The sequence below is a fragment of the Ursus americanus genome, chromosome 12 (genome assembly GCF_024610735.1).
Source record: "Ursus americanus isolate L20-20 chromosome 12, mUrsAme1.1.p, whole genome shotgun sequence".
Lineage (NCBI taxonomy): Eukaryota > Metazoa > Chordata > Mammalia > Carnivora > Ursidae > Ursus > Ursus americanus.
This window is the reverse complement of record NC_142138.1, coordinates 43,711,147-43,733,722: the sequence shown is the minus strand read 5'-3', so window position 1 is coordinate 43,733,722 and position 22,576 is coordinate 43,711,147. Positions and strand designations below refer to the sequence as shown.

The window sequence follows — 22,576 nt, the reverse complement described above, 5'->3', positions numbered from 1 at the left end:
AAAGTTTGACAAGCACTGATAAAGCATACACTTTACAGGCAACGAGGCTCAATCTTGCTGGGGACCCTCTGAAGAGCCAGAGAATGCACTTTGATTTATTCTGCCCTAGGGACAAAACAGGGAAACATTTAACCACTGGCTCCCATCTCCCATTAATCAAGGCTTATCCCCTGGGTTGTTAACTTCCTTGTATTTCCAGGTTTGCATAGGTGTCAGAATTACTGAGCTGTAGGTACCCTGTGTAGAGTGACAGTGAAGCCTTAGACCAGAAAATGAGAAATAAGTGTGATGTGGCTGAGGGAAAGTGCTGTCGGATTGCACGCAAATGCAGCTGGATCTTGCAGCAATGGCTGGAGTTCACACACTGGCCAAGAGGATATGAGGTGGGGCACCAGCAGTATCCTAAACATTGCCAATATATATTCAACGGAGGACTGTTTTCCAAACTGTAGCTTTCTCTCCTAGCAACCTAGAGAAATATTTTTAGTGGCTTACGATCAGCATTAGAAAACAAAACAAAGAAGAGAGAAAAGAGAAAAATAGGAAATATCAGTACATCATGTAATAATGGTAAGTATTCTTTTGTGAAACTTGTTTCAGTCTTATATGTGTGAGTGTACTGGGTTACAAAGTAAAAAGAAATTCTTACTCTCAGTCACAGCCAAACACAGCAAAAGTTGTGCTAATTCCTTTCATTCTAAAAGACAGAAAATAGTTTGATACTGTAATTTTTGTGTCCATTTCTCTTAAATGAAGTTGATTTATTCATCGAATTAAGGTGTTTGTATTTTCTTTGTGATCTAATTCTGTCCTTTTTTAAAAAAAAATCAACTTGTAGAACTCCTCTATATTAGGAAAATTAGAATCAAAAGTATGATATGAACTGTCATTTGTCTTTTGACTTTGCTTATGGTCATTTTTACTACACAGAAATTTTGCATTTTTATGTAATCAGAATTTTTTAAGGCTTCTGACTTTTATATCCCCACTCTCCTGCCAAGGTTATAATTCTCCTAGGTTTTATTGTAGTATTTTAATGTTGGGTTTTTTTTCCACATTCAAATCTTTGATCTATTTGGAATATATCCCTGGTACATCAGGATGTGAGGTATAGATTCAACTTGAAATTTTTCTAGCAAGCTTCCTGGTATATTAATACTATATATTGAACAAACATTATGACTCATACTACTTCCTAATTTTTATGATAATGTGTTAATCAAATAGGTCTTAAGCTATCCTTTGGCCTTAGGACTAATAGCATAATATATATAACTTTGTTTTACCCTAGTGACCATGCGTATACTTACTTCTGTTTTAACTTTCCTAAATTTAAAAACTCTTCATAATTTGCTTTTTAAAGGGGGTTAAACAAAATATTTTGACACAGAAAAATTTAATCATGTTTTAAAAGAGTTCAAGTAATTACACATTATAAAATCATAACTTTTCTAACCCTTTCTCTCTTATACTCATACCTCCCCCCGCCCCCCATCCCCCGGAGCAGTCACATCTTACTTAACTGCCCTGACATTAATAAAAAACAAACAAAACCCTCCAAATATAGTTCAATGCAGCATTTTCTCATCTCCCTTGGTACATGACAGTGTTGGGCATGTCACCAATGGAGGTCACTGATAGAGTAAAGCACCCATCACAGCACATGCAGCTGAACTGAATTAGAACTAAAGAAGACTAAGAAGACTGCCTGCTCTTTCACTTTTTGGATAACTTATTTTAAATTTTAATTCGAAAAAAATTAAAAATATTCTATTAAATTTTTTATTTGAGTATAGTTGACGCAGTGTTACATTAGTTTCGTGTGTACAACATAGTGATTCAATTTCTCTATACATTATGCTATGCTCACCACAAGTGTAGCTCCCATCTGTCACCAAGCAACACTATTACAATATCATTGACTATACTCCCTATCCTGTGCCATTTTTTCTCGTGACTTATTCATTCCATAACTGAAAGCTTGTATCTACCAGTCCCTTTCACCCATTTTGCCCATACTCCCACCCCTTCCTTCTGGCAACCCTAATTTGTTCTGTATTTATAGGTCTGATTCTGCTTTTTGCTTATTCATTTGTTTTTTTAGATTCCAAAGATAAGTGAAATTATATAGTGTTTTTCTCAGTCTGACTTACTTCACTTAGCATAATACCCTCTAGGTCCATTCACATTGTCACAAATGGTTAAGATCTCATCCTTTTTATGGCTGCATAATATTCCTCTGTGTGTGTGTGTGTGTGTGTGTGTGTGTGTGTGTGTGTGTACGTACACATCTTCTTTATCCATCTATCAATGGACACTTCCATTGCTTCTATATCTTGGCTATTGTAAATAACGTAGCAATAAACAGAGAGGAGCATTTATCTTTTTGAATTAGTGTTCTCATTTTCTTTCGGTAAATATCCAGTAGTGCAATTACTGGGCCATAGGGTATTTCTATTTTTAATTTGTTGAAGAACCTCCATACTTTTTTCCATGGTGCCTGTACCAGTTTGCATTCCCACGAATAGTGCACGAGGGTTCCCTTTTCTCCATATCCTTGCCAACACTTGCTATTTCTTTTTTTTTTTTTTTAAGATTTTATTTATTTGAGAGAGAGACAGAATGAGAGGGGGGAGGGTCAGAGGGAAAAGCAGACCCTCTGCTGAGCAGAGAGCCTGATGCGGGACTCAATCCTGGGACTCTAAGATCATGACCTGAACCGAAGGCAGTTGCTTAACCAACTGAGCCACCCAGGCACCCAACACTTGTTATTTCTTATCTTTTTGATAACTTGTCATTCTGCCTGGTGTGAAATGATATCTCATTGTGGTTTTGGTTTGCATTTCCCTGATGATTAGTTATGCTGAGCATCTTTTCATGTGTCTGTTGGCCATCTGTATGTCGTCTTTGGAAAAATGTCTATTCAGGTCTTCTGCCAGGTTTTTAATTGGACTGTTTGGTTTTTCGTGTCGAGCTGCATAAGTTCTTCATATATTCTGGGTATTAATCCCTTATTGGATGTATCATTTGCAAATATCTTCTCCCGTTCGGTAGGCTGCCTTTTTTAAAAGTTTTGTTGATGCTTTCCTTCACTGTGCAAAACCTTTTTACATTGTTGTAGTCCCAATAATTTATTTTTGCTTTTGTTGTCCTTGCCTGAGGAGACATATCTAGAATAACGTTGCCTTGACCATGTCAGACATATTACTGCCTATGTTCTCTTCTAAGATTTTTATGGTTTCAAGTTTCAAGTTTAGGTCCTTAATCCATTTTGAGTTTATTCTTGTGTATAGTGTTAGAAACTGGTCCAGTTTCATTCTTTTGCATGTAGTTGTCCAGTTTTCCCAGCACGATTTAAAAATATCCTATTTTTTATCAAAAACTAACTATATTTTGTTTGTATAACAAAATATGAAGAATATATTGTTAATATTTCTTAAAGGTTGACTATTCACAAGGAAAGACATGTTTTCTAATTTTCATTATCATCACCAGGATACCAAAGGCTACTGGATGTTTGGCTGTTCTGATGTTCATCTGTCTTGAAAGGAAAAAAAGAACTTTCACAAAGCTTATAAGGACCAGGTTAGAGTTACAAATTAAAATAAAACATTGTAACAGAGGTAGAGGCATAGTATGAAGGGCTTATTCTACAATAAACTCATATACTTACCACTTGTAAAAAAAAAAATCAGATTTTTTTTTTTTTTTAAGATTTTATTTATGTGACAGAGAGATAGCCAGTGAGAGAGGGAACACTGCAGGGGAGTGGCAGAGGAAGAAGCAGGCTCCCAGCGGAGGAGCCCGATGTGGGACTCGATCCCGGAACGCCGGGATCACGCCCTGAGCTGAAGGCAGATGCTTAACGACTGCGCTACCCAGGCGCCCCCAAAAAATCAGATTTCTTAACGAGACATTCAATTAAGATCCCTCCCAATCTGGCCTTAGCCTCTCCCCAAATGTATCTCTTCTCATTCCAGTTACAGAATATTAGAATTCCTGTCTCCAGGTCTCTGGTACACTTTAAAAGTTTGTCAGGAATAGCCTAACATACTTCTTTTATTTTGAAATCATCCTCATCTTCAGCTTCATCTCAAATTACTGCTCTCATCCTTCTAATCAGAGTCAATCATTATAACCTCTGTGATCTCAGTAAATACCTGAATTATAACTTATACTTATTATTTACTTATTTGACAATATATACTGAGTTGCCTAATATGTGCCAGGCACTGCTCTAAGGCTGGGGTTACCAGGGTAAATTAGACCGACATGGAACTTTTGTTCTTTTCAAATTTTTACTTAAATTCTAGTTAACATACAGTTCAATATTGGTTTCAGTGATTCATCACTACATACAACACCCAGTGCTCATCATATCAAGTGCCCTCCTTAATATCCATCACCCATCTACCCCATCCCCCACCCTTGTCCCTCCATCAACCTTCAGTTTGTTCTCTGTCTTTAAGAGTCTCTTATGGTTTGTTTCTCTCTCTCTCTCTCTCTTTTTTTTTTGGTCCCTCCCATATGTTTGTTCATGTTTTGTTTCTTAAATTCCACATGAGTGAAATCATATGGTATTTGTCTTTCTCCTACTAACTTATTTCACTTACCACAATATGCTCTAGCTTCATCCACATAATTGCAAATGGCCAGATTTCATTCTATTTGATGTCTAATATTCCATTGTGTATATATACACCACATCTTCTTTACCCATTCATCAGTTGATGGGCATTTGGGCTCTCTCCATAGTTTGGCTATTGTTGAAAATGCTGCCATAAATATTGGGGCACATGTGCCCCTTTGAATCTGTATTTTTGTATCCTTTAGGTAAATACCTTATACTGCAATTGCTGGGTCATAAGGTAATTCTAGTTTTAACTTTTTGAGGAACCTCCATACTATTCTCCAGAGTGGCTACACCAGTTTGCATTCTCACCAACAGTGTAAGAGGGCTCCCCTTTCTCCTCATCCTTGCCAACACCTGTTGTTTCTTGTGTTGTTAATTTTAGCCACTCTGGAAGTTGTGAGGTGGTATCCATTGTGGTTTCGACTTATATTTCCCAGATGATGAGTGATGTTGAGCACCTTTTCATATGTCTGTTAGCCAGTTGTGTGTCTTCTTTGGAAAAGTATCTATTCATGTTTTCTGCCCATTTCTTAACTGGATTCTTTTTTGGGTGTTGAGTTTGATAAGTTCTTTATAGATTTTGGATACTAATCCTTTATCTGATATATCATTTGCAAATATCCTCTGCCATTCTGGAGGCTGCCTTTCAGTTTTGCTGACTGTTTCCTTTGCTCTGCAGAAGCTTTCTACCTTCGTGAAGTCCCAATAGTTCATTTTTGTTTTTGCTTTCCTTGCCTCTGGAGATGTGTCTAGTAAGAAGCTGCTACAGCCAAGCTCAAAAAAATTGCTGCTTTGATCTCCTCTAGGGTTTTCATAGTTTCCTGTCTCACATTGAGGTCTTTCATCCATTTTGAATTTATTTTTGTCTATGGTGTAACAAAATGGCCCAGTTTCATTATTCTGCATGTCGCTGTCCAGTTTTCCCAACACCATTTGTTGAAGAGACTTTTCTTCCATTGGATATTCTTTCCTCCTCTGTTGAATATTAGTTAGCCATATAGTTGTGGGTCCATTACTGGGTTCTCTACTGTGTTCCACTGATCTATGTGTCTGTTTTTGTGGCAGTACCATACTGTCTTGATGATCATAGCTTTGTAATAGAGCTTGAAATCTGGAATTGTAATGCCTCCAGTTTTTTCTTTTTCAGGATTACATTTGGCTATTTGGTGTCTTTTGCGGTTTCATACAAATTTTAGGATTGTTCGTTCTAGCTCTGTGAAAAATGCTGGTAGTATTTTGATAGGGATTGCATTAAATGTGTAGATTGCTTTGGGTAGTAGAGACATTTTAACAATGATTGTTCTTCCAATCCATGAGCATGGAATGTTTTTCTATTTCTTTGTATCCTCTTCAATTTCTTTCATAAGTGTTCTATAGTTTTCAGAGTACAGATCTTTTACCTCTTTGGTTAAGTTTATTCCTAGGTATCTTGTTGTTTTTGATACAAATGCAAATGAGATCAATGCCCTGATTTCTTTTTCTGCTGCTTTGTTACTGTTATACAGAAATGCAACAGATTTCTGCACATTGATTTTATATCCTGTGACTTTGCTGAACTCATGTATTACTTCTAACAATTTTTTGGTTGAATCTTTCGGGTTTTCTACATAGAGTATCATGTTGTCTGCAAATAGCCAAAGTCTGACTTCTCTCTTGCCAATTTGGATGTCTTTATTTCTTTTTGTTGTCTGATTGCTGAGGCTAAGACTTCCAGTATTATATTAAATAGTTACGGTGAAAGTGGGCATCCTTGTCTTGTTCCTGACCACAGAGGAAAAGCTCTCAGTTTTTCTCCATTGAAGATGATAATAGTTGTCGGTCTTTCATATATGGCCTTTATGATGCTGATGTATGTTCCAACTATCTCTACACCGTTGAGGGTTTTTACCAAGAATGGATGCTTTTGACACGGAGCTGAATGTTAGTACTCATCATAGTCTAACCTGTATTTTACTTAGTTATTTAAATGCCATTCCTTCCATCAATTTGTGAGATGATGAAGTCAAGGTCCATACTTCTTCAAAAAAAAAAAATCTTTGCCCACAGTGAACACCTATTATATTATCTTTAGAATGGCAGCAATTGATTTTAAGATCTGCTTTGTCATCTACTGACTGTGTACTTGAATAAAGCACTTCTCTAATAAGAATACCTCTTATATAAAATTTTAAAAACGAAAATTATATTTTGAACTGTGAAGATCTAAAAACACCTACTAAGTAATAATACAAATAATAACAGTAATAGTAGTAAATGATGTTTCTACTTCCAGTAAACTGAATTATATCTGGGCCATTTGTTTGCCTTCATGAACAAGGAGTAACTATTCACTGACCAAAGAAACGGATACAAAATATTAAGCAACAAAACTACACAGTCCTTCATTAGCATAAATACAGATTTAGATTTATTTTTTGCAGTGGTATCTCACCAGCTGAAGGCCTACACTTATTTTCCTGGTTAGGTTTAGATGTATCTTCCATGTCACACAGTCTGATGTATCATTTGGGGTTCAATCAGAAAAAAGAACCACTAGGAGTTAATTATATACATATAAAGGAATTTGTTACAGGGATTTGACTGTATGCAAACATGGGAGCTTGTTAAATGGTCTTTGCATATGATGATGTAGTTTGAAGACCACAGGGAAGGCAGCTTAGAAGGGAAGATAGATATAAAGTACAGGAGAGCAAGAAAAAGCTGACATCCAAGAGCATAAACTATAACCCACAAGGATGTCGGACTCATTTCCGGTCTCACTGCCTCCAACCTGGATACAATGGGGGTCCGTCAGGAGATGCTGGTGCCCTTCATCATGGAGCTAAACATATCCTTGGCATAGGGGTAAGAGCAGCCAAAGAAGGACACAGGGCAAGGTGGAGCAGTTGCAGTTTGTCTGCTATTTCATGCCAACGAGGTGAGCCAGTAAACAAGCAACATGTGTGAGATAAAAGTGCCTGTCCCAATAGTCCTGGTGATTTAAAAAAAAAAAAAAAAGAGCCTGCTGCTTCACTTTATCCTCCAAATCTCACGCCAAGTTGTCTCTGTGGCCACTTCAACTGGAAACATTCAAAGAGGGAAATTCTGGGAAGCACAGTTTATCCTAGCCAAGCTGACAATGTTACAAAACCACTGTATCCTGCCCTTTGTCAGCTTGGTACCCATACGCTTCTCTTTAAACATTACTTAATTCCCAAATGGAGACAATAACAAAGTTATGCTTTTGCCTAACACGGTATAACTATCCTGTATACAACAAACATGCTAACCCTTTCCCAATAAGCAGATACAAAGTCCCTTTTTTGTCTTTGGTGATATTTATTGTTTTCCAAACTGATTCACAATCCCCTTTGGTATCCTGTAACTTTAATACGGAGATATAAAATTAACTACTATTAACATGTCTTAAAATAAATGGTAGAGATATGAGACAGTGGAAAAAGTATATATAAACAGTGGTTTATATAAACAAAATTTACATTAAAAAGGGAAATGGGTATTTATATCATCACTACTATAGCACTAATTTCTGTAACTGGTAACTTGGTCATAGCTGGTATTATTAAGTCAGTTATTTGAGGATGATAAAAAACATGGAAAAACCAGTGAAATCATGAGCATGGGCTCACTGCCAGACTTGATTTACTGTGAAGTGAGTTCATTAGCCACAAGTGATGCTGTGTGAAATACCACGATTGTGAAAAAGGCATTCTGTAAGTCCATGGATAGTGGATTTAGCAGAAACACTGGGGGCAAGGAAGGCAAATCTATATCCAGAGCAAATGTCTACTTCACTGAGAACACAGCACTGCCTTTTCCAGGATGAAGTGGTCCAATGTAATTAACTGGCCACCAAGTAAACAGCTGGTCCTCTTGGGAAATGTTGCCATAGAGAAGTTACAGCATTGTATCCAAATCCACTTTAGTAAGTGGAAATCCATGTTATTAATACCAATGTACAACTTCCATCTGTGGCACCACTCTCCCTTTGATCACAAACCAAAATATACTTCCTAGTGGTTCTGTATCTCTGAACCCTAACTAATGAATCTGGTACAGGGGAACAGAATCTTAAAGGCAGGTTCTCAACTGGTTCTGGGTTATCTGGAATTGGTTCTCTCATCTTGCTTTTATAATATAATTCTACATTTATATTTAAAACATTGAAAGTACCTATACAAAATCAAATAAACTTTTTGATGACAAATACAAACAAGGGTATTCAGGTTATACTCACTAAAGACTGAATCAACATATTAAGACAACTTTTCTGAATCTCAGGAGGTACATTTGCAAAACTTCTCTCAGACCAAAACCTTGCAAAATGCTTTACAATCCACCTGTTAAAAAAAAAAATCAAAGAATCCCAAGTTAGAGAAATGAAGATATCTTTAATTATAAAACTCAAATAATACTTTTTATTTTCAATGATATAAGTTGTGCATATATATGTGATGAGTAACCTTTATAGTTAAATTTTTTTAAAGAACTTTATAGTTAATTTTGTGAGTTCTCTGATGGACTTAACTATCCTCCCCTTTCTGTAAACACATATTTTAAATCCACTCTGAGTTATATGCACAGATTTTGACATAAATAATCATGGTTCAGCTAAAATAAAATTGATCCCAAGCATGCTGAGTAATATCTAAGTCAATAATCCTCCTCACAATTGTTACAACTAGTTATGCATTAAGCCACACACAATGTGCCCAAGAAAATAGGCCAATTCCAAAATTCCCCAGAAAATAAGAAGAATGGAAGAACAAAATTCCTACATTAATAGTATCAACACTACTTCAGATCACTTACTTCATGCAGTCAGCAAAAAGACTGTCCACTCCAACTGTATGAGCAATAATTAGGCACTCTAATACAGATGCCAAGCTTCTGGGAACAGGCTAAAATTGATAGAAAACACCACATATATTCTTTATCAACTCTAGAGGCTTAAAGTATTTGGTTCATAAAGATGATCTGATTTACATACCTAAACTGCAGAATAAATGCGTGTAATTCAAAAGTCAGTTCTATTAAAATTGAGTATCACTAACAACCTTTAGTTTTATAGAATAGCACTTGAACTCTCTCAGCTGTCAGAATGCACACAAGTTTTATTCTAATTTCATTTAGCTGAATTTTATTTAATTTATTTAAATTCAACTTAATTAGCATTCAGTGTACTATTAGCTTCAGAGGTAGAATTTAGTGACTCATCAGTTGCATATAACACCCAGTGCTCATTCCATCAAGTGCCCTCCTTAATGCCCATCACCCAGTTACCCCATCCCCCTCCAACCTCCCCTCCAGCAACCCTCAGTTTCTTTCCTAGAGTTGAGTCTCTTATGGTTTGTCTCCTCTCTGTTTTCATCTTATTTTTCCTTCCCTGCCTCTATATTCATTGGTTTTGTTTCTTAAATTCCACACGAGTGAAATCATACGGTATTTGTCTTTCTCTGACTGACTTATTTTGCTTACATTTAGCTTAATTTTTAAAAGTAAAATGGTATAATAATTTCTAGATCATCACATTGCAATGCAAGCATATGGTCTAATCTGCTACCTAAAGTATAAATATAGCTCTAAGTACATGTGCAATGGGAGGTCCTACATTGACCTCAGACAAAATGAGAATTAGATCATAATTATAAAACATATTTTTAAAAGCCCATATACAGAAGTAAAGAAAACAAATAAAATGTAGATATAAATAGTGACAACAAGTCACTGCTCTTGGTGTTAAGCCTCTCTGCTACATATTGCCCATATCATTTATTTTCAGGTTTTGGATTATTTCCTAAGCACATCTATTGCCGATTAGGGTGAATAGAGTTCAACTTCTCTTTGTACACATTCATTTGTTGTAATGTGAGGTTTATACACTTAATAAAGATCACTGATCAATCAATTTATGTATGTAGTTTCTAAATGTGTCCTTCTGAAGATCCCTTGCTCTCAGAGGAGAGCAAAGGTTCTTTAGAATTTCATTCAGCACTGTCTTTCTAATAAGGTCAGTGATTTTCAACTTTCAAAATTATGAATTGCTATTAATTTGAGTTTCTAATACACTTTTCCTAAAGTATCATATTAGTGTTAAATAAATTAAATGTAAATATTTTGCTTTGCATATTAACAATTTGGTTATTCCCTTTGAGATAACTGGAGGTACTCTAGGTTATTCTAAAATCAGAAATGGCTGTCACTATATAGATTATACAGTGGTAATTCTACCAAGTTAAATAATTCGGTTTTCTGAAGCACTTCAGATAATAGTATCAAACTCATGGGAAGAAATTACTGGTATAAACATAAAAACACCCAGAGTCTAAAAAATTGTAAAAGTAAAACAAGAGTTAAAAAGTCCAACAATCTCATTTTATTTAGGAATAACCAGCCCTTTACAATGTGATGTCCATTAACTGATGTATAACTTAAAAAAAATTTCCATAAAAAATAATTAAGATATAAAGTAACTTGGGGTACCTGGGTACCTCGGTCAGTTAAGCATCTGCCTCCGGCTCAGGTCATGATCCCAGAGTCCTGGGATCCAGCCCCGTGTCAGGCTCTCTGCTCAGCAGGGAGTCTGCTTCTCCCTCTGCCCCTCCCCACTGCTTGTGCCTCTCCCTCTCTCTCAAATAAATAAATAAAACCTTTAAAAAAAATAAAAATACAAAATAACTTGCTGCTTAAAGCAGAGACTAGCAAACTATACCTGTGGGCCAATCTAGCCCACCACTGTTTTTGTGAATAAAGTTTTATTTGAACACTGCTATGCTGTTCATTTACATATTGTTTATAGTTGGTTTTGTTCCATAACAGCAGAGCTGAGAAGCTGTGACAGACAACGTACGGCCCACAAAGCCAACAGTATTTGCTATCTGGCCTTTTATAGAAAAAGTTTACTGACCACTGACTTAAGAGGTTAACTTTCACTGAGAATTTTACTTATATAAAAATGCTAATTCCCAAATATTCTGTAACAGGATGACTGACCTTTAGTTATTTTCAAAATCTGCTTGCAGAATTTGGTAAGACATATATTTAAATTACTACCTAAAATATGTTTTTAAAGAGGTGGCAAAGGGCACCTGGGTGGCTCAGTCAGTTAAACGTCTGACTCTTGGTTTTGACTCAGGTCATGATCTCGTGGGTCATGGGATGGAGCCGTGGGGCTTTGCACTCAGCGGGGAGTCTGCTTGAAGATTCTCTCCCTATGCCCCTCCCCCTACTCACACACCAGAGTGTGCTCTCTCTAAAGTAAATAAATAAATCTTAAAAAAAAAAAAAGAGGTGACACAAAATACATAATATAAAGCTAACTTTAATTCTACAAATTAAGTCCAAAAATTTTAATTGTGTAAAAGGTAAAATTGTGAAGTTCATGAAATAACTAAAGCTTGTTAGTAGTTCCAGAGCTGGTTACCCATTACTTTACACCCAAATCTGTATTACTGTGGAGTGTGTAATAATAGGCTTACTATATTTAATTCACTGCCAAGAAACTACATAATTGAGTTCTAGAAGTTAAAAATTATGTTTGAATATTTATAGATTAAGAAAATACATAAAGCAAAAAGTTTAAAGATCAAGTGATAAAATATTGTCTCAAATATCTATTACCACAATAATACACATGATATTAAAGGAAGCAAAATAAAGTGAAATAAGTTTTCAATAAAGTATATTGACAATCTTTTTAAAATTTCATTTTCTTGTTTTAATGTCAACAAATATGCCTTTTGTGTTTTAAAAATTAAGTGAATATTGCAAGTAAAATGCAAGAAGTTACAATAACCTATACATACTCATTAACATATTAAAAACCAGCGGCAATGGTCCAAAGGCCATCCATAAAAGAGATTATTTTTAAAATGTTATATGTAATTGGTTTATTGAGGAGTCTCAGCTCAGAGGAGATACTAAGATAAAACTTTTTCCCCAAGTAGTGCTGGCAACTATGTGGTGTCAAACTCTCTTTTTTTTCCCATCCCTTAATGACACTATGGGCAAATTCCAGTATTTTCTGGTTATTTTTGATATTGGAATTCAGTAGAGTACTGTTTAAATACCAATCTTACATTTTACCTTAGAATCTTTCTCTCCCCCATCACCAACTACATTTACAGTTGGGGAGATCTGGAATAGGGAATAGAGAGCAAGGTCTGGTCTCCTGCTCCTCCATTTTCTGGGTATAACTCTTGTGTAAGAGGACTATAGATGGCCATATAGCTAACCAGACACAACATGGTAGTAGGTTGATGTCACTGAGTTTGCTCTAATTAAGATCTTGATGGCCTTTGCTGATGACTCTTTTAGGGACAGACTGAATTTCACCCTAGCCTCTCAGTGGATAAAGATTCTTCTAGTGGTTCATGATGCACAGTGCTTCCCTAGGTGGAACACAGCATCATTCAGCCCTGTACCAGCATCTTCTAATCTTCACAGAACCACTAAGGTCTCTTCCTTCCCTGCCTACCATGTGTAACTGGAGAGTGGAGTGGATGCCCCATACTATCTTCTATATATGGCAACAGCTGTTGTCCCTAACAACCAAGCTGGTACCGGCTTCTCCCTTTAGAAATCCCCACATTTGAGTATACTCTCACTGGTTTCTGAGGCATATTCCAGGCTCTTCCAAGAAATCTCTTACCATTTTCTTTCATTTTTTAATGGAAGCTCCAGAGTGGGCTGGTTTTACAGATGTGGTATATATGTCCATCTGAGGGATAAGACATATCTCCTCATTGCAGATACATTCTATCTTTAATCTTTATTCAGGATATGCTTGTACTTCCCTCCTAACTTTCACTTGGCTGGGAAGATGGGGGAAGCAGATGAATGAGAAGGAAAATCTTTCATCAGAATCCTTAATCCCTCACCTTCTACAAAGTTGAGGACACAACAGACCACCCTCCTTCTTCTAGTTCCCTTACTTCTAGAGGCTGGAATGAATGACTGATTAAAGGTAGCTGTTTCTCAGTAAACCCTGAGTGGGTGTTAGTGGAGGTGGTGCTATACGCAACTATTCATGGCTCTGTTTTAGCACTTAAGGTGCTTCCTCAGCTACAACTTACAAAGAGGTAGGAAAAGTCCTACCTAACACAAAAATCTAAATTTAAATGTCATTCAAATTATTAAAATTACCTAATTAAAATTCATACAATACGTACTGTTGCCTCAAGTACCCAATAAGAAGGAAATGGATGTAAAACAATTCTTTAAAGGTTTGTTTTTCTGTTGATTATAAAAGTAATACATGGGGGTGCCTGGGTGGCTCAGTAGGATTAGCGTCTGCCTTTGGCTCAGGTTATGATCCCAGTGTCCTGGGATAGAGCCCGCATAGGGCTCCTTGTTCAGTGGGGAGCCTGCTTCTTCCTCTCCCTCTGTTCCTTCCCCTGCTCATGCTCTCTCTCATTCTCCGCCCCTCTCAAATAAATAAAATCTTAAAAGAAAAAAAGTAACACATGACTATTGTAGAAAATTTAGAAAATGTAGAAAAGAATAAATTAGAAAATAAAAAATAAGCTATCAGTCACAGAGTCAATTAAAACGATAGAGAATCTAAGAATAATGTACAAAATGCATAGTATGAGATCTTTCTTTAGACAATAAATTTATGTTTGCACAAACTAAAGTTAAAAGTTAGTATTCACACTTACTTCACCTGGGGAGACCAAGAGAAATATATTCCACCCCAAGAACATGCCATAAAGAGAAGTCACAGGAAGGCACAGTGTTCTTTCAGGGAAAAGAACCAATGAAACACTTGTAATAAATGTGTTTTGATAAATGGAGAATGTAACTTTGGTCCCTGACTTCTCTTAATTCCAAACCCTGACTGAGTCCCAAGTGTATATTCTACCTTTGAATTATAAAGGTAGAATATATATATTCTATACCCTTTCAATAAACCCCATGTCAATTTTATTTTACTTAAATGATCTGAATTTCTGGTTTTTGCAAACATACCATAGGAGCTCTTTCTCAACTAGAGTTCCCATAAGTTAAACTGACTTGATATTTTAAGATTCAAAGTACTATTCACTGTCAGAGTTAAAAATCCAGTAGGTAGTAATGGGTGACTTTAAGCATTGGGTAAAATATTTCTGAGACTCAGTAATTACCTTCTGAAAGAAATTACAGTAATCTCTTCTTAAAATATAGATTGCTACTTCTTTTAATCCTTCCAATCCATACATATCAGCCATATTGAGTATCTGACTAAAATAAAAATAGATACACTGTTAATTCTCCAATTTGAAAACCAAGGAATAACACACAATAAGTTTCTGACGATATATAGTCTGTTTAGAAAAATAATAATCTGATTTATTTTACCCCTAATTTTCTGCCATACATAATAGATATCCCTTATGGGTAATAAAAAGGACACAGGTCAAAAGTTGAAAGCACTGTCACATGACTTGGTTAGTGGAGAATAACAAGAATTAAATTTGGAGATGTTTCAACCAAATTCCCCTCATATTTTCAGTGACATATATATCAAATTTCAGGAAGCTGCTTCAAAGGCTGTAAAAGTTACAAAACTCTTTGCAACAAATTTGTATAATAAAAACTTACTTCGGAAGAGCATAATTGATGCTTATAATATTGAAAATCCCTACAAATGATCCTAAGATTAGAAACAGTATCCAATGACTCAGTTTCTACTGCTGCTTTCATTTGGCAAGTATTTCCCAGCACCACACTTTAGGTACTTAGGAAACCAACAAGCCTTGAGAGCATGATTTCCAGGGGTGAAAACTTCAGTACTTAATCCCTGTGACTCATGACACTTTCCCTCCAAAACCATATTTATTCAGTTTGTAATTAAAGGAACCAATGAATATTTAAATTAAAAGAGCAGCTTTCATGTGTTTGATATCAGAACAGCAATAAAAGAGGACATCCAAAAAATTAGAAGAGCAAGGTAGATTTCATTTTCCAGTACAATTTTAGCAACTTAGATGGCATTTCACTAAGAGCACTTAATAACCATTGTTGGTCTTTAGGATACCTATATTCTTAAAGTAATTTTAAGGTTTTTCTTTTTCGTTTTCTTTTGCTGTTTAAGACACTAATCTTAAAATTTAAAAATAAAGTAGTATGATAATTGTTCAAAATTTAATTCAATTTTGGGACACCTAGGTGGCACAGCAGTTAAGCGTCTGCCTTCGGCTCAGGGCGTGATCCCGGCGTTATGGGATCAAGCCCCACATCAGGCTCCTCCGCTATGAGCCTGCTTCTCTCCCACTCCCCCTGCTTGTGTTCCCTCTCTCGCTGGCTGTCTCTATCTCTGTCAAATAAATAAATAAAATCTTTAAAAAAAAATTTAATTCAATTTTACTTTATAAAAACCTGTTATTTATTTTTCCAAAGCAAATATAAGGGTTTTCTGAAAAAATCTTAGTCAAATACTTTTCTTAATCTAATCACTGTGAGTTCTAGATCATCTTTTCTTCTAAATAAGGTGACTTATTGTTTTTAGATATTCCCAACGCACACACACGATATGGCAAAATAATAAAAGTGAAGCTTTTACTTACTGATACAAAAACGTAGCTTAACAAAGCAGAAACCACAAAGTATTAATACTTTTATTTTTAAAATCACTAAAAAGTAATACATACCCAACATTAGCTTTGTCTGGAAAGTCTAAAGTTCCTCCATATATAAAATGCATCATAACATTCATTTCCACATGGTTTATACTGAAAAATAAAACTTAATTCAAATACAGAAATAATTAAGGTTTAACTGGTATCAGTGATATTTTACTTTCTCATAAAATTTTAGCCAAGATAAAGTTTTAATCTCACTTTTATCTGAAAAACATATTCTTCAAATAACATCCATGCAGTTATTCCATTACTTTAAAACTACGTATAAATGTAGCTATAGATTTTTGTATGTTATAAAGTGTTATTAGTATGTTATCAAATCACTGGTACTTGAGCATCTTCTGTTAACGAAATTTTATTTATTTTTTATTTTTTTAAAGATTTTATTTATTTGACAGAGAGAGTGAGAGAACACAAGCACGGGAAACAGCAGAGGGCGAGGGAGAAGCAGGCTCTCCGCTGAGCAGGGAGCCTGAAAAGGGTTTCAATCCCAGGACCTGGGATCTTGACCCAAGCCAAAGGCAGAAGCTTAACCGACAGAGCCACCCAGGAGCCCCTGTAATGAACTTTTAGAGTTAGAAGGGATCTGAGACATCACAACACAACCTCTTGCTCATTAAGGAAACACTCTCCCCAGCATCACTGACAAATGGCCTCTGGTTTTCTTAAAGCCTCAGATAAACAACCTTATACACTAGAAAGATTCTTGTTATGCTATACAGATTTCTGAATTTGTAATACCTATCCAGCTGCTCTAGTTTGACCAACATCCCATTACACAGATGAAAAGTAAAGATATGACTTAAGAAGTAGTCTGGAGTGATAATTTTTATGTCCTACTGACTACTGAATCTCAAACTGAATTCATCTTCCCTACCTCCCCCAGTACCCCAGATTCCGTCTTCTTTCTGCTGTTCCTATTTTGTTCACAGTACTGTTACAGGGCTTCTTGCATCTTGTCTTACCCTCTGCCTCTGTGCCAAGGGGACTGAATTATCTGGTTCATGGGCAACAATCACTGGTCATTGGTCAGGAGGAACTCAAGATGAGAGGTAATTGGATTTCCTTTTCACTTTCTTCTCTGATGAACAAGCGTGAAGAGGTGATTGGGAAGAAGTGCATCTACTGTACAATTTCAGACCTTCTGAAATTGACAGGTGGGTTGTCATAGAACGGATATAGTAAGCAAGTAAACTTTGGTTCTTGCATTAACATACATTTTACTGCTTTAACAGTTTTTATTGATAATAAAGAAAATGTTAGGGTGGCTGGGTGGCTCAGTCAATTAAGCATCCGATCCTTGATTTTGGCTTGGGTCATGATCTCAGGGTCATGAGATGGAGCCCGCATAGGGCTGTATGCTCAGTGGGAAGTCTGCTTGAGATTCTCTCCCTCTCTCTTCTTCTGCCCCTCCCCCTGCTTGCACACACATTCTCTCTGAAATAAATAAAATCTTTAAAAAATAATAAAGGAAATGTTTTCTTATTTCATCTGCTAGTTCTTTCATATTATTCCGAACAGGAATAAAGTATATTATTTGCCCACCCCAACTCTAATACCATCTAGATTATCATCTACATACCTAAGAGCCTAGATTCATCTTATTCCTCTCCCTCATTATATCCCATCACTTACACCTTCAAAATTTCTTGAATTCAGCCTCTGCTATCTATTTCTCCTCTCACTACTCTGGGTTAGCCTCTTATTTTCTCTCATCTGTACTATGATTATATCTTCTCTCTCATGCGGTTTCCTATCTGAAATAATCTCTTCATATTCCATTTCCCACACTGCTATTAGAGTGAAAACCCTTCAACAATTCTCCATAGCCCATAGAAAAAAAGTCCAAATTCCTTAGCTTGGTATATAGTGTTCTTTTATCATCTGACCTCTAGTTCCCCCTCTCTAGCAGCTGTTCCAAGATAAATGAACTACTCATTTCCTATACCTGAACTACTTATAATTCCTTATACATCTATGCCTTAGTACATCTGTTTACTGTTTAAAATGCTCCCCCTCTCTACTTATTTCATCTTTCAGACACCAGACATGTGGCTCTTTATCTCTGATTGTTTCTTTAATGTCCCCAAGGCCAAAAAAAAAAAAAAAAAATCACTGAATGGTAAACTAATAACTAACATTTACTGAACACTTATGAGCCAGTTACTGAACTAATAAGTATTTTGAATGCCATTTGCTCATTTAATCATCATAATATCTCAATAACAGATATTATTAGTCTTATTTTATAAATGAAAAACTGAAATTAAAGAACTTGCCCAAGACCAAATGTCTAGTTATACACTATAATTTAAACCCAGGCCAACTGACTCCAAAGTGTAGGCTCTTAAGCTGTACAGTATACTATGTCTCCATTATCACATTTATCAAACTGACTTGTAATATCTTTGTTTACACATTTGTTTCTCCTTCTAGACTGCGTTCTGTTGGGGCAGGCTGTATCTTAGATTTATCCTTGCATTTCTAGTAGCAGCTGAATGTCAGCATTGATTCAGTACCCCCCAGGATGAGAAGAATTTTCTTCCCCCACACAATATTGGAGCTCTGCAGTGGAATCAATGGGAACAGTGTTGATAAGATTCCTACAGTTTGTTAAGCATACTATCTAATATCTGCTAAAGGAAAGAAAGAAGGCAGGCAAGAAGAAAAGAAATGTAGTCCCACAGGGTGGGACTCAGAAAGGTGTTTGATTCTATTGTCTTATATAACATATGCTCAATAAATGTTTGAAGAATGTTTAATGAATGGCTTATTAAGGCACTTATGGCATCTTCCTAACCTTCAGAGGAATACTGAGTTGAAAATATACAAATATTTTTCATTTAATTTAATACACATTTACTGGCCCCTACTATGGCTAAGTACTGGTTTCTGCTGATTCAAAAACTCCGTACTTTAATACGTAGGAAAAAAGTCAAATCTCTACATATTCTTATTTATATACTATGGATATGAGAAGATTTGATTTCAGAATAATGATGCCACATTATCTGTAGTCTGTTAATCTATAACACTAGCATAATACAATGTATACTATTCCATGCACTTTCCCTCAAAATTTCAAGAGCCATTCTTATTGTTAATGACAATTGGTCATTTATATTTAAATAATAGTTTCTTTCAAGACTTGACATAATTAAACAAAAGATAATAATGACTAAATAAAAACAAAAGTAGTTTTATTAAAATACATAGCAAAATCTAGACATTTGAGCCGATATATATATCAATATATATTATAAAAATGACAAGAAACCATTTTCCTGCAGTTTTACAGATGTTTTACTAAACTGCATTCTCATTACAGTGTTGTAAGTCATTTCTATTTTTACTAAAAGTATTTATAATGACATAATCAACTGGCCTAGAAAAACAATAAATCACTTCAATAGCCCACAGTTTAGATGGAAAGACTGAAAGCACTATCTCCATTTAAATGTCATCAGAATAAAAGCTTTTAGGAGATGAAAACATTACATATACTCAGGGAGAAAAATCTATTAGAGCTCTAAGACCAGAGAATAAACATGTACCTTATCTACTAAAATCTCTGTGCTTCATGTGTGCTTCCTAAAGTTTAAGGATTCTTTGTGTGTGGGCTGAAGTAACATAAGGACTCATTCATAAGTTAGTTCATTCACATTTAATATTTATTGAATGATAAGCTCTGTTCTAGACCTTGAGGATACAAGAAGCTTACATTCTAGAGGGAGGACATGGACAGTAAATATACAAACAAATATATAAAGAAGACAATTTTAATGGTGAAAAGTGCCATGAAAATAACACAACAGGATAATATAAAAGAGGGTAACTGGAGAGTTGGGCTATAGTTACTTTAGGTGGGGTAGTATGGAAAAAACCGAGGGGCCAGATCATACAGGGTCTTACAGGTTGTGGTAAAGATCTGGGTTTAAATTCTAACTGTGACAAAAAGGCACTGAACAATTTTAGTCAGAAGAGAAATATATCTAATTAATATTTCAAAAGATCATCCTGAAAATTCAGTGCAATCCCAGGAATCTCCAGAGGAGATGAGAAAATTCAAATTTATGCTCCAAAGCCCAAGCCACCCCTGAAAGACTTCTATTTACATAAAATGTAAATATGTGGAGCTCCAGAAATATTGGCTGTGGTTCAATTTCCTGCGCAGGATGTGGAAAATTTCCCCCTTCTTCCACCAAAACTGGAGAACTTCCTTCCACCTCCCAACACCAGGGCATAGGTAGAACTAGGATTAGGGGACTCGACTATTCCTACCTCAATTTATTGAAGGCTGTCCCTCTTGAAAAATATCACGTGCATTACGTCTATGAGTTACCAACTCATTAAAAACACTGTGATTCTTTTCTGTAAGGACAGACAGGATTTCATTCTAATCTACTGCAGAAAACATCCTGCTGACATGCAACAATGGCACAGCTCCAAAAAGGGCTGCTGATCAAGCAAAGCAGGCATCACTGTCCTGGTATTAGTAATTGCCCTTACTTGAACCCATTTCTCTCTAGAAAATGAGAATAATCTAATCTAGGAAAAAAAGAAAAGATAAATATCAATACATACTATATATTACATACCAAGTACTATCTTGTTTAATCCTTTCAATAACCTCAGGAAACTTGGGGAAAGTAAGCAATGTCCCTAAATTCACGTAGCAAGTTAGGGCTGGATGTTGGACTGCCTATAATGACACCAAAGTCCGTGATCTTTCTACTATACTACGTTATCCATGGAAATATCTACCCAGGTTTACAATATAAGCTAATGTGAAGAAAGAATTTGTTTTGTAGATTACTTTGTTACAATATAAAAATTCCTAAAAGGTGTGATTTATTTATTTTTTTAAAGCTTTATTTATTTTAAAGAGACAGAGACAGTGTGTGTGTATGTGTGTGTGTGTGTGTGTGCGCGCGCGTCTGCGCGCGCGCGTGTGCAGGAGTGGGAGGAGGGGCAGAAGGAGAGGAAGAGAAAGAATCCTTCAAGCAGACTCCCCGCTGAGCAGGAAGCCTGGTGAGGGACTCCATCTCACAGCCCCAGAGATCATGACCTGAGCTGAAACCAAGAACCAGCTGCTCAACCGACTGAGCCACCCAGGTGCCCCAAAAGGTGTGATTTTTTTTAAAAAAGCAAAATTCCTAAAATCCCTTTTAGCTTCAAAATTCCTAAATTCCCTTTAGCCTTCCCACAGCTTTACATCCCATGTTTACTAATAACATTTTAGGTTGTAATCTGACACTGCCAATTTGATATGTGATACAAGAGGAAAAAGCAAACATATTATGTGATAATAATAATGGACGTATATAAAACCCAGTATCTGTCAGGAGATACTTTCTTCTTTCATTTTAGTGTTAGAAAACCTTGCTTTATCAAACATGATAAAACAGTTGAGCCAAAAAGAAATGTATCCTTATTTCCAATGTGCTTGCACTGGAAGTGAATAAGCGAATGAGGAGTGAGCCTCCACTGCTGATCTAGCAGCTCCAGGTGGATGAACCAGTCAGGAGCACAGCCTTGCTTACCACAAGGAAGTGATGGGAAACTACCGTTAACGGGAGTGAGCCTGATCATTGCTGGCACTACTACAATGTATTTGTTACTTGGATGACACTTTTTTTTTTAGTATAGTTGACAACAATGTTACACTAGTTTCAAGAATACAACACAATGACTCAACAACTCTGTATGTTAATGCTGTGCTGGCCTCAAGTGTAGCTACCACCTGTCACTGTGCAACACTACTACAATACCACGGACTATATTCCTTATGCCTTGCCTTTTATTCCTGTGACTTATTCATTCCATAACTAGAAGCCTTATCTCCCACTCCTCTTTATCCATTTTGCCCATCCCCCATGGCCTCCCACTCTGGCAACCACCAGTTCTCTGTATTTATGGGTCTGTTTCTGTTTTTTGTTTGTTTATTCTTTTGTTTTTTAGATTCCACATATAAGTGAAATCATATGATATTTGTCTTTCTCTGTCTATCACTGACCAACTTTAGTAGCTTGTTCAAGGGAAAGCCAAATACAACTCTGAAACAAGTTTGGCTACTTATATTTGGCTTTTCCTTGAGCAAGCTATTAAGGTTGGTCAGTGGTAGTCAAGACGCATTATAACAGGAGATATTTATCCATCATATCCATCATAATCAAGGATGGAAAATTACAGGTAAGGGAGTAGAGACCACTAGTTGATGGTACCCACTTCTTTCTTGTCTACTGACCTCTTAATAAATAGGCTTTACCTTTAAAAGCCTGGGGGTTTTGAATGTTTAATCTGATCACTCATGAGGGATGAT

At 36.0% G+C, this 22,576-nt stretch overlaps 1 protein-coding gene across 6 annotated transcripts in view; it reads right to left on the bottom strand.

The window, feature by feature from the left end:
- BTBD8 (BTB domain containing 8) overlaps positions 1-22,576 on the bottom strand; it is a 93,443-nt gene that overhangs the window by 19,483 nt on the left and 51,384 nt on the right. For 5 of the 6 annotated variants that reach the window (XM_045801796.2, XM_045801794.2, XM_045801795.2 and 2 more), the window contains 4 exons: positions 16,264-16,344; positions 14,758-14,854; positions 9,446-9,534; positions 8,871-8,973 (listed from right to left, as the gene is read on the bottom strand). In XM_045801796.2, the coding sequence (XP_045657752.2) occupies positions 8,871-8,973; positions 9,446-9,534; positions 14,758-14,854; positions 16,264-16,344 (370 nt within the window). Of the gene's footprint in view, positions 1-8,870; positions 8,974-9,445; positions 9,535-14,757; positions 14,855-16,263; positions 16,358-22,576 lie in introns of all 6 variants that reach the window. The other variant, XM_087866104.1, reaches the window with a different exon arrangement.